The sequence below is a fragment of the Sycon ciliatum genome, chromosome 1, assembly GCF_964019385.1.
Source record: "Sycon ciliatum chromosome 1, ocSycCili1.1, whole genome shotgun sequence".
Classification (NCBI taxonomy): Eukaryota; Metazoa; Porifera; class Calcarea; order Leucosolenida; family Sycettidae; genus Sycon; species Sycon ciliatum.
This window is the reverse complement of record NC_088643.1, coordinates 21,770,829-21,783,095: the sequence shown is the minus strand read 5'-3', so window position 1 is coordinate 21,783,095 and position 12,267 is coordinate 21,770,829. Positions and strand designations below refer to the sequence as shown.

The following is a 12,267-nucleotide window of genomic DNA, read 5'->3' as shown; positions in this document are numbered from 1 at the left end:
GTTTGACCCATTTATGGCCAAAAGCTAGAAGTCCATCTTTTTCTGAATGGACTGTAGTGATCGGCGCGGACCAGGGAGTCGTAAAATACCATTACGACCATGTACCAGGGAGTCGTAAAATATTTTACGACTCCCTGATTACGACTCCCTGGCGCGGACACAGTGCACTACGAGTACGAGTAGTGGCATGCAGTACAGTCCAGTACAGTCAGCAGGTCAGTACCAGGACTGGTACTTTTACGACTCCTAGTCATGATGTCATAATTATAACACGTCGTCGTGACGTCGACGCGTCCATCCATACGTACACATAATTGTCAAGTGGTAAAATTAGTGATTTTTGCCAAGAAACAAAAAGGTGACATTTTCTACTTGTTTGATGATTCTTGAGCAAGTAACAATAGTTTGAGTTGTTTTTGTCCACATCAGTAATCCTTTCCAGTTGTCCTATCACGATGGGGAAGAAGAAGCGACAGTTTATTGACAAAAAGAATGCCCATTCTTATCGGGTGGTGCATAGAAGCCAGAAAGATCCGCTTCAGGCGGACGAGGAGAGCTCGGCGTATGTCCTGCAACCTTTTCAGAGCAAAAAGGTACGAGATATTCATCTTCACTCCTATGTTCACGGTATCTATCCCAGCTCTATGCAGTAACTTCCAGATAATTGGAGACTGGCAATGGGAATCCGTTTTGAGCTTTAGAATTTCTCTTGCCGATTTGTGCGTGATACACTCGACCCTACCGGTGGTCTAGAACTACAGTGATATACATGTTTGGAACATGCTAGTTGAGCTCATTCCGCCTAAAACATACCTGTCGTGATCTGAAGGAGCTGCCAGCGCTTGTGTGTGTGTGGGGGGGGGGGGGGGTATGTGTGTGTGCGTGTGTTGTGTGTGTGGGTATGTGTGCGTGCGCGTGTGCTTGTCTATGTGTGCAGCTGTTGGTGACAATGTGTGTGTTTTTGTGACAATGTTTATGTGTGTGTGTATGTGTGTGTACTGTAAACCCAGAAACCTTTGCGATCCTGAAACGTTCGCCATTTTCTCGATGGGTGTGAAATCGCGAAAGTATGTGGGTGCGAAACGCGAAACGGTGGACTCGAGTCAGTCATCAAATTGACTCCAATCGCAAACGTTTGCAGGCGCGAAAAGGTCTGTCATCGCAATTCACGAACTAAAACGGGCGCAAACGATTCCAGGTTTACAGTAGGTTTGCGTATTTGTAACCATGTGTGTGTGTGCGCGCGTGCGGGCATGTTTGTGGCAATGTGTGCATGCGCGTGCGTGTGTGTTTGTATGTGTGACTGTGTGTGTGTGTGTGTCTGTGTGTGTGTGCGCACGCGCATGCGTGCATGTTTGTGACAATGTGTGCATGCACGCGTGCACACGCGTGTGTGTGTGTGTGTGCGTGTGTGCGTGCCTGCATGTTCGTGTGTTTCTCTGGTGGGCTGGCTGGCTGTATGCATGTGTAAATCACCCGGTGTCAGAGGTATCAAGGGGCGCATCAGCCGTTGGGTGATCCAATGGCCAATCGAGTAATTTTCTCTGGAAGGGAGACCCACATGACCTGTTGTTCCTGGCAGTGACTCGTGAGCAAATATAACTCTAGTTGCGCAGGCTGTGTACAGTATTAACAGTACATTGTATATGTGTTGGAGGCCGCGAACTGTTATTGAAAGCAAACTGGTTTTGTGCGCTAGTCCTGCGGCAGTTGGCTGGGTGCGTGTGTGCCTTCGGGGACGTGGCTAGCACTGGTCAAGCTGATACACTGCCGGTTGGACTGGACGGGCTGCATTGGTTGGTTAGACACCCAAGTATCTGATTTAAAAATATGGTGCTAGTAGCTACCACAGTAGAACAGTACTGTGCCTGGTTGAGAATCGACTGGGGAAAATCCCTGGCCACTGCTCTAGATTAGAAGCAGTCCTTTGAGACTTGTGTAGTTAACGTACCTGGGAGCCAGGAGTGGACACATGCTGTTTGGCAGTGTAGGGCTACACATGTTCGTGTCTAGTACTTCCTACTGTCAGTGATTTCATCAACGTTTCCTACTGTCAGTGATTTCATCAACGTTGTCCGATGTGCTTCTGTTGTGTTTCTGTCCCCGTTTCGGTGCTCGTTACTGCCCCCATGCTGGTGTTGGCAGGGTGCTGCAGAGGCGTCCAAAGATGAAGAGCTTGACTTGTAAGTATGAAGTACCGCATAGGCGCGAAGAGAAGCCCCGGGGGCTCTATTTTTCCAGAAGACAACCAAAGGGGGGGGGGGGCTGTATTTGAGAGGGGGCTCTATTCGAGAGGGGGCTTTATTTTTCAATAGAAACATCAATTCTTCACACCTTTCAAGATGATTGTTTCTGGCGCAGTGTGTTCCCATTTTTGCATGTCTCTACATTTATCCCAGAGGGCCAGAGCGATCCCGTACCTCCAATATGGATCTAGTGATCCGCAAAGCACACTGTGTTGATCGTGCATGCCGTACATGGTTCATGTACTGCACTGCAACGTACGGACTGTGGGCGCTCGATTAGAGCCCTGGGCTTTTATTCGAGGCGGGGCTGTATTACTTTGAATGCTACTGAGGGACGGGCTCTATTCGAAGGGGGGGGGGGGGGGGGGGGCTTGTATTCGCGCGCGTACCGTGCATGTAGTCTGCTAGGTTGGCACAGGAACGTCAGATTGATTAAATTTTCCTTTGGAGGTGTTCATCTGGTCATGACTAGACTGTTCTGGAAGTGCACGCGCATTTGCTGGTAGTAATGGGTTGCAAATGATACTGGATTGACTATACAATGTGGTTGCCACGCTCCGGTGTTCCTGTTTACGTTCATGCAGCGATCCGCAGGATGTGCTAGCTGAGCAACGCAAGTTTGGCATCTACTATGATGACGGGTACAACTACCTGCAGCATCTCCGTGACCCTGATGCGGATGCCATGGTGGAGCTTGAGGAGACGATGACCGCCAATAAGCACAAGCATGATCCTATTCAGGTAGGTGATAGAGGTTTGGGAGTTTTTCAATTGCAGGTCCTTTTAGGCCCAAGTTTGAAAGCCGGAAAATAGGGCCTACAAGTAAATAGTTTGCATAGATCCTTTTCATGAAGCTATGTATGGTTGCAAGGAGTTATCCTATATTAAAAGGAATAAGAATTTTGCTAACAACGCGGACAATTTCTCTGCAAAAGACTGGTACATGTATCGGGAGTTATTCGACGGTCATTTTGGCAAACTAGCATGATGTCTTTCTAGGTTTGGCCTAACACTGTATTGTTATGTGACCCTCATGACAAAGATCTAAAAATACAGTGCATTCACATTGAATTGTAAGGGTGAAAACTTTTATAAAAAAAGTTAAACATGGCGAACTTCACCCAGTGGTCGAACAAGTTATTGTTGTGTACTGTTCCCTGATGATGCCCTCCTGGATGAAAATTTAGAAGAACTGAAGAGTGCTGTGTAGTCAGGGACGGATTGCGGGTGTGTGTACCATATTTTGTTGTGACACGCGGTGACGGCTGCAATGGAGTTACGCTGCACTTCTTATTGATCCTTTATCTTCAGTCTTATATACACACACACACACACACACACACACACACACACACACACACACAGGATAACGTTATAGGAGACCGTTTGCTTGTGACTTGAAAACTGGGTTGTGAATACTATTGATGTGTTCTTCCTGATACAATCCATTTGGAGTATTATTTATTACACTTGATGTGGCTATTGTGCAGTGTGGGTATGTAACGAGATTCATGTTCTCTGCTGTCCCTCCAGGTCTCGGAAAACCTTAAGCTGCCTGGCTCCGTGTTTCCCTCTGAGGCGGAGGAGGCTATTGGCATGCTGAACTTGGCAGCACCTCGACCAGGTAAGGTACCCTTGATCCCAAGTCATGCCGACTGATCATCAGAGACGCTGTTAGGCTCATAGTATTCTTGTGAAGACATATGCAATGTTACGAGAGCATTGTCCCTTTACCTGGCAACAGCTTGAGAGAGAGAGAGAGAGAGAGAGAGAGAGAGAGAGAGAGAGAGGGCGGGGGGAGGGGGGGGGGGGAGGTGAGAGAATAGACGGAAAGAAAATAGCAAAGATAAAATCCACATCAATTCAAAAACACAATTCAAAAACAATCTCAATCTTGTTCACAAGCTCAACAAGTCCATCAGGCAGGGACATCCTGTTCACATAATGTTAGCTCATTCTAGTAGGTAGTTGTTGCCCTTATGACGTATGGATTTGAATACAGATACGACGGTATTGAAATGGTGAAGCATCTCTCGAGTGAAAGCCCCTTCAAAATGGACATTAGAATGTGTTTGTGAATTCTTGGTTCTGTTCTGTTTCTTGTAAGGTCCTCGGTTGGATATGGATCCTGACATTGTGGAGACTCTGGACGAGGATTTCGAAAGCTTTGTTGACGCTGAGAATCCAGATGATTTTGAGGATGACTTTGTGCTTCTTGTAAGTTTACACTGTGTCTCTTTGCAACCTGTATAGTAAGGCAGGCTACGGTTTGCTAAGTCCACGGTCTTCTGGACGGTTTGCGAGTTGTGGGAGCATGCTGCATGTATTGCATTCCTGGCACTGAATGTCAGTACTGCACTGTACTGCACTGTACTGTACTGTACTGTACTGTCCTATCTTGTGTAGGCCAATGGTGGCGAGGTGCCTGACCCGGATGCGGTGCTTGATGGAGATGCAGCAGCAGAAGATAACGAAGATGATTGGGAAGATATGGACACGGATGAAGAAGAAGATGGCGACGACGACGATGATGATGATGAGGAGGAGGGGAGTGATGGCGATTACGACCCAGACTCAGATGCAAGAAGCGACGTTGCAGTCGGTGACGTGTACAACGATGCATATCATCGTATGCAACTAGGCTTGGACGACGTTGATGATGGTCGCTCGCGGTTTTCAGGATATTCCGTCACGTCGGCAGTACTGCCGAGGAACGAAGGTATGTCTTGTGACCAAGATATGCCGGCCAGTATTGTATGTTTTTTTCTAAGATTCGTTGATACGTGTGGAGAGTAGATTACCGTATTTTCCAGAGTATAAACCGCACCCGGATTTTTTTGTCACGAAATACAGATATCCACCCTGTCTATCACCGTTAATTCGACCATCGTAGTATAAGCAGCACCGGCTTTTTTTGGATGAATTAAATGGTGTTTAGAGTAACACCATGTGATGCCACATGGGTTTGTGCAAGTCCTGTCTCTACATTATAATAGCTTCTGTGATCTTTGCTCCGGGTCATTGTGGGAACTTTGTCAAGTTACCTACTACTGTACTGACTAATCCTGCACTATGATCAGGCTCTTTGATGCTGTGTATTCACGCCATGAGTTGCAGTAGTTTTTACAGTGTGTCACGAGTTGGATCATATCGCAGTTCGCCTGGTTTGAAGCAAGCCTTCAGTACGGTGGTGTTTTGGCTATCGTCCTAGTTATGAAATTAGCTCTCCTTTTCTGTCCTCTCTTGGTCGTTAGGCCTCAAGCTTCTGGATGCCAGATTTGAAGAGGTACGTTCAAGATGTAAACTTGGCATTACATTTATGTTGTTTTTCTGGTGTTGTTTGTATGATTCTGGTCCACTGGGTTGTTTTATTCGGCCCTTCTGTGCGCTGATTGAAAGACGGGTCAGGTGACATGCTCTTGACTGTAGCCTAGTGTAGGCTCCGGCGGGTCTGGGCCATGCGTCGTTTGTGTGAGCATTGTCACCTTGTTCCAGTGTACTGCCAACCGCACGTGCTGGTGGTTGTCTTCATGTCAGTGGTAATCACCATGTGCTACTGGTGTGTGTGCGTGCGTGTGTGTGCGTGTGTGTTTTGGTTCACTGGCATCAATACGTACTATTCATGTGTTTCTGTCGTAATGTCTGCCAATGCAGGAGCTGAGGAGGTGGGACGAGGATGAGTACGAACCCGGCACCCATGCCCACACACTGCCTCCGGAGCGTGTCCAGCAGATGCTAGAGGAGTTCAAAGAGAGCTGCTGTAACCGCCCGCAACTTGAAGCCCTGCTGACATCGGATTCGACAAAGGACACGGAGGAGTATCGTCGCGCCATGGCCGCCATTATTGAAAAGTTCCGGTTTGAGAAATCCGACGGTGAAGAGGAACCAGAGGAGTTGGAGATGGTGACTGTACGAGCCAAGCCACAGTTTGATGTCATGTCCATTCGAAGTGAGTCCGTAATACTGTCTTGTGACTTTGTGAGGCATTTTGGATGCATCCCAGGCTTGTGCTCTTGAAGTTCAGCATGCTGATACATGTACATGTGCTGTTGTCACCGAAGGATGTACCCAGAGTGCTGAAAGTGCTCAGATTCAGCAAGGGCAGAACGTTGCTCTGCTGTCCTACTGTGTACTGCGGCATCACACGAATTAACAATGGCTATGCTGCTGCTGCTGCTTCGTTGTTGTCTGTTCCGTAGGTACTTCCACCGTGGGACGGCGGCGTAACATGCCAGCCATTATTCCTAATCCGGTAAAAGAGAAGAAGAAAGGCTCCCAGTCAGCACAGGCCGGAGGAAGTACCACTGTAAGCTGTCACTACCCTTCTTTGGCCGTGTGCCACTGCTATTTGTAGTCAATACAGAAATGTACACTTGAGCACAAAAAGAACCAAGTTTCTAATTGGGACTCCGAGTTTCACGTTAAGGTTATCATCAGCCAACAATTGCTGTGAGCGGCTCTGCACTTTGTGTGCATTGAGCACTATCACATCGACAGTGCCTACCTTTGTGTAAAACTGTAAATATTCAATTGAAGGAAATATGTGTGCTAGAGAGGGGAGGACCTGTCTTATTAGAGCACTTGGAAATTCTCTGAACACACTCATTTAGTCAAGCTGGTCCTCGGCAGTTAATGCAGAATTTTGCCCACCCAAAGTCTGAGCATTGCCACATTTTCATGCGCATCCATTGTTCTTGCTGTGAAAGACGGCTTCCCGTTATATTTCTGTTCTATTCAGTGGTGTCTCTGTTCCATTGGTTTTGTCGCTACAGGATGTTGCTGCGGCGGCTGCACCCACGCCGGTCGTTTTGGACAAGAAGACTGGACTGCCAGCAGGCATACTACACGAGAAGCCCAAGAAAACGGTAGAGATGGACGAGGACGTGGAAGGTAGGTGGGATCCTTGGGGCGGCTGCTGGTGTGCAACCAAGCTGCATTGCAATCAGATCGTAGCCTAGACCGTTCTTTTTTTCTTGTATACAGTCTGTACACAGTTGAGTCACCGTGTATACATTGGTATGCTGTGCTTGGTGAAATTCTAGGCTGTTCGTTCTTCGGCGCTCCGTTCTGCGGCGCCCGATGGTACTGTTGTGCTCAGCGAACTTCTGCTTGATCACCTACGAGTACCTGTGCTGACATTATTTTTATTAACATGCCTGCGTTGCGGTCCTCTCTGTGTTGTTTCCTCAGCGCCGCCACCATTGTGTTGTGAGCGGCGGAGAGACGAGACGCGGGAGGAGAAGAAGCTGCGCAAGCAGGCGACCAAAGAGCACCGACGGGTAAGTGCTGCCTCAGCCTGAGTTCAGTCAGAGCATGTGATTCACTGGCTGTTAGTCAGGCATGTTGTGCTGTGCTGTAGTGTGGCCTGCTACTGTTGATCAGGCATGTTGTGCTGTAGGACTGTAACCCAGTGCTTTTGTTTTGAAAATAGGATTTACTATGACATAGTAAATCCTATTGTTTCATCATGGATGCGGTCCAACCAGCTTTCATGTCATGATTGTGCATAGACGTTGAAACCAAAAAAACGATTAAGCGTCAACGGACATGTTAGTAACATTGCCACCCACGCTATGGCTGCACTGTTACAAGAAGTGGAGGACATGTGCAGTGTCGACTGACCCATGCGTGTAGCTGAACGGTTTGTAGGTTGCTCGCAGCCCACCCCGCTTGCCAGGCGATGTTGGTTTTGGCCGCCAATCCAATGTTATGTGCTATGGTACGCAATGGATGGGGCACACAACACTTCAGCATATCATGCACCGCTAATCGTGGAGTAATTACTGCAATGCCATGGTTTCATTGCAAGTTCCGAGACATTTCCAGGCTTACGCCGTTTGGCGTTGCCCCGAGACCTCTTCTGACTGGTGTGCCCAGAAGAAGGGACATGCCCAGAAGAAGGGACGTGCCCAGCGCTCTACTTTCTGGCATAGGCCCAGACTCTCATCATTCTTTTGTTTTCACCAAGATCAACGGGGTTGTGTCCAAGCTGCAACCAGGCCTAGCATTGTCGTGTCCTAAACAAGGTGGATAAATAGTTTTCTCTCTTTTAATTTTAACGTCAACCAAGTGTTCACCATTGCCATCGATTGCATTACTAGGAATGCAAGTGCACTGGTAGACAGACAGCAGCACCAGGTGAGCATTTTCTGTATTTGTGTATTGTGGCTGTGTCTCTTGCTGCAATGTGCCTCAGGATCGGCGAGTGGAGAAAAAGGCCAACAAGCAGCACTTCGTACACAAGCACCAGGCCGAGTCTCTTGCATCGAAGGCCGTGGAAGGGATTCGAATGTAACCAAAGCATGTGCTGCTTCTTAACCCTGCCACATACACACGTCCTATGCAGGTTTGTACTCTGCTCCATATATTCTTTGTACATAGTGTACATGGTTGCGTTGTTGTCCTTGTGTTGTCATGATGTTATACTGTCTATAGTTGTGATGAAGTCTTTGTACAGCTGCTCTTTGGTGATTTACCCCTGGTCATCACCACACTCTCTCCTTGAATCTCTGTCCTTTCTATACTATAGCTTTCGCATTCCCTGTATATACCCCTGTATATTGCTTTAGAAAATGTACATACTGCTCAGCCAGCTCCATGTACTTAGCTGCTTTTTGCAGAATCTCTTCTGTTCCTAGTTTTGTGTGACTTTTTAACCCATCGTCGGCCTGGAGCCATACAAGTTAATACTTACAGTACGTACCTTTCAATAACCCGCTGAGTTGTATGTGAATGTTCGCCCGATGTCAGTTGCTCTATGGATTATCAGCATGCATGGACTGACTATCAACATGCTATATTCTGCAAGTACAGTTACCGTATGTCAGCGCCTTTAAAGCCATGGCCTTATATCCGAAACACCGCTGCTTTCCTAGCTCTTTTGGATGCAAAATGACTCACTACGCCATGCCATAATAAAGTCCACAGAGGAATTTCAATCTAAATCCACTTGTTCACCCAAGTGGGTATAAGCAGAAAAGAAAAAAATATCTGAAGGGAGACGGCAATCTACTCTGTCTAGTATAGTAATGCATCAAAGGCCCTAGGCCTGTGGGACTGCCCTATTCAACATTTAATAATAATAATAATAATAATAATAATCTAAACTGGGATACTGAGCCAGTAATAAATGTAAAAAAGAAAAGAGACACATGAGAACGAGTTATGCCGCAACTATCCACGAGTCACTGTAACAAGAATGATGATAAACGGTCAGAAAGTGCGATAATATGGCACAAAACTGACAGGCTACTGAGACACTCAGCGACCTGAGACCTAGCTCTAACACATATCCAGTGCGCGAAACAACAGCCTTCCAACTACTTACTTGGAAGGTTCATGGCTACGTAGGACCGAAGAGGGGAAGGACACTTAGGTGAGCGCAGCGAAAATGTGCACAAGCTAAGTCCCGCGGCAACAAAGAATGCCGACTGTTAGGACGATGACGAGACAAGTTAATAACATGACAATGTGGTCTGACTACAGTTCGAAGCAGCAAAGCAACACACCACCCAACTTGGGTGGGTCAGCAATATCAGAGATAAAGGAAGGGGGAAGCTTTGCGAAAAAGCTTGTACAAAACCGGACGCCAATATCTAACGGTACTCCTCATGCATGACACTATTGTGGACGACACTCGTCTATTGTTACATGCCAAGTATGCTGCCTCATCAGGTTGTGCGTTCGTCACTATCAAGTCGCCTGACACAGATGTTGCTGTTCTCGCTGCTGCATTCAGCCATGCCATACCAGCACAGCTCTACTTCCTCACCGGAACTGGTGCCAAAGTTCGACGACTTGACATGAAGGCTGTCAGTGAGAAGCTGGGCATAGACGTTTGCAAAGCTCTCCCCGCCCTCCATGCATTCACCGGGTGTGATACAAGTGCCTTTGCATATCGTGGGAAAAAGGCAGCATTGAGTATTGTGCAAGGTGATACATTGGCCGGCACAGCTGCTAGAGAAGTATTCACCAGCGTTGGGCAGCAGTTTCAGTCATTGTCGACAGAAAGCCTAGCCGCCCTGGAGAAATTTGTATGTGCATACTACAAGGTACCCCATTGCTCTAGCGTTAAAGGGGAAGTTAAGGCAAAAATCAAAATTTCACCAGTTGTAGTCTTCGGGGTGCTGAGTCGAATGGTCGTGGTCCGAGGAAGCTGAGACGCTCCCTTCCTACTTGAATCCCAATCGAACTCGCGCACTTCCACCGAAACTGGGTGACTGCGCCCTACTAGATGGGGATTTGTATGCAAAATGTCACTAAAAGCGCCATTTCGTTCTTATAAAAGCACGGATGACCGCGATTGGCCCATATGTTGTAGTCTTTTGGACGCTGAGTCGACTGGTTTTGGTCCGAAAAGGCTGCGATGCGGCGTTCCTCCTTTATTCCCAATCGAACATGGTTGAAGAAGCGGTCACGTGCTCCTGCGTACACCAGTCACCGTGCCTGCAGGGTACAACTTACTAGCCTGTTTGACCTTTTTTGGGTGCAGTCCTGTCACTCGAGTTGAACTCGAGTTGAACCTTGGTGTGAAAGTTGTCACCTGCTGGCGTGGTGACCAGGTGATTTGGGCACCCAGGACCACGTGACCGCTTCTTCAACCATGTTCGATTGGGAATAAAGGAGGAACGCCGCATCGCAGCCTTTTCGGACCAAAACCAGTCGACTCAGCGTCCAAAAGACTACAACATATGGGCCAATCGCGGTCATCCGTGCTTTTATATGAACGAAATGGCGCTTTTAGTGACATTTTGCATACAAATCCCCATCTAGTAGGGCGCAGTCACCCAGTTTCGGTGGAAGTGCGCGAGTTCGATTGGGATTCAAGTAGGAAGGGAGCGTCTCAGCTTCCTCGGACCACGACCATTCGACTCAGCACCCCGAAGACTACAACTGGTGAAATTTTAATTTTTGCCTTAACTTCCCCTTTAACAGCGCCCGCTATTGAGCATTTCAATATTCACGGTATGTTGTCATTGTACATGTACAATTGCCTACCCTCTTAACTATCAAAGTACCCAGAATGAATCCCCAATGCTATAATTATTATTATAGGGGTGGCTTTATTGGTATTGTGTTTGTATTATGCAGCATCCCGGGTCATTTAAGACCATGGGGAGAACTGCTGCTGTATGTGAAGAAAATTATAATAAGGGAGACTGAGAAAAAAAGAAAGAAAAAAGAGAGAAGTACTGTGAACAGCAAATGCACAATGATGCATGTACAATGATGCATGTACAATCTATTATACAACTAATCTGCTAGAAAGAGACTTAACACAAGCAGGTACAGTAATAGCAAGAGAGCTAAATCAGAAAACAAAATCCGTTGAAAAGTGACCGTCATCAAACCTGAAATCGAGCCCTTCAGCGACACAATAGCACTAACGGCAGCGATATAATTCTTCTCATTCAACATCAGGGAAACACCGTCAAAACCGGTGAATGGGGGCTGATGCCTGTATTATTGTTGTCTTTGTTATTGGCAAGTGATTAATATTACGATCATAATTATTTTCTGCAAATAGGGGCTTCAACTAATAGTTCGAACCATGGGCATTCGCAAACCAATGTAACTTATTAGAGTGTAATTGTTATTTCATCTGAGTTATTGACCTGATGATGTCAACTGTGCCAAGGAGCGCCTCCTTTTGCAAGATCGATACGCTGGCTCCGGCATCCAATTCCCTCACAAAGTCAGCAGTCGAGGGGGTTAATCCACCTAATGCCCCCACAATCACTGGCACGATCTTGGCCCGAACCTGCCGCATCTGTTCCACCTCACGCTTCAGGCCTTGATATTTCTGTATCTTTTCCACAGATTTTCGGCGGATGTTCCTATCCAGAGGGACACTTACGTCCACAAGGAACGCTTCATCTTTGCCCTTGATAACAATGTCGGGTCTGTTCGCTCCAACGGGCGCTGCTGTTGGAATTGGCACTTCCCAGTAGATTGACACATCCGTTTCAGCACTGTACACAACGTTGGTGAGTTGGTGACTTGTGTACTTATTCGAAATGTC

General features: G+C 47.2%; 1 protein-coding gene across 1 annotated transcript; it reads left to right on the top strand.

Annotated features, from left to right (window-relative positions):
• The first annotated feature begins 374 nt into the window (after positions 1 to 374).
• Positions 375 to 9,092, top strand: LOC135818022 (protein LTV1 homolog). The gene is made up of 12 exons (XM_065331350.1): positions 375 to 593; positions 2,146 to 2,183; positions 2,831 to 2,987; positions 3,780 to 3,870; positions 4,354 to 4,463; positions 4,653 to 4,965; positions 5,501 to 5,532; positions 5,901 to 6,195; positions 6,446 to 6,552; positions 7,019 to 7,136; positions 7,437 to 7,525; positions 8,443 to 9,092. Exons 1-12 carry the CDS (start codon positions 456 to 458, stop codon positions 8,539 to 8,541), a joined length of 1,587 nt encoding a protein of 528 aa, XP_065187422.1. The 5' UTR covers positions 375 to 455; the 3' UTR covers positions 8,542 to 9,092.
• The last annotated feature ends 3,175 nt before the right edge of the window (positions 9,093 to 12,267 follow it).

Bases quoted from the DNA above. Each gene is read 5' to 3' on its own strand.
- LOC135818022 (XM_065331350.1), top strand. From the start codon at position 456: ATGGGGAAGAAGAAGCGACAGTTTATTGACAAAAAGAATGCCCATTCT. The intron at 4,464-4,652 runs GTAAGTTTACAC...TATCTTGTGTAG, and splicing joins AGGATGACTTTGTGCTTCTT to GCCAATGGTGGCGAGGTGCC. The intron at 7,526-8,442 runs GTAAGTGCTGCC...AATGTGCCTCAG, and splicing joins CGACCAAAGAGCACCGACGG to GATCGGCGAGTGGAGAAAAA.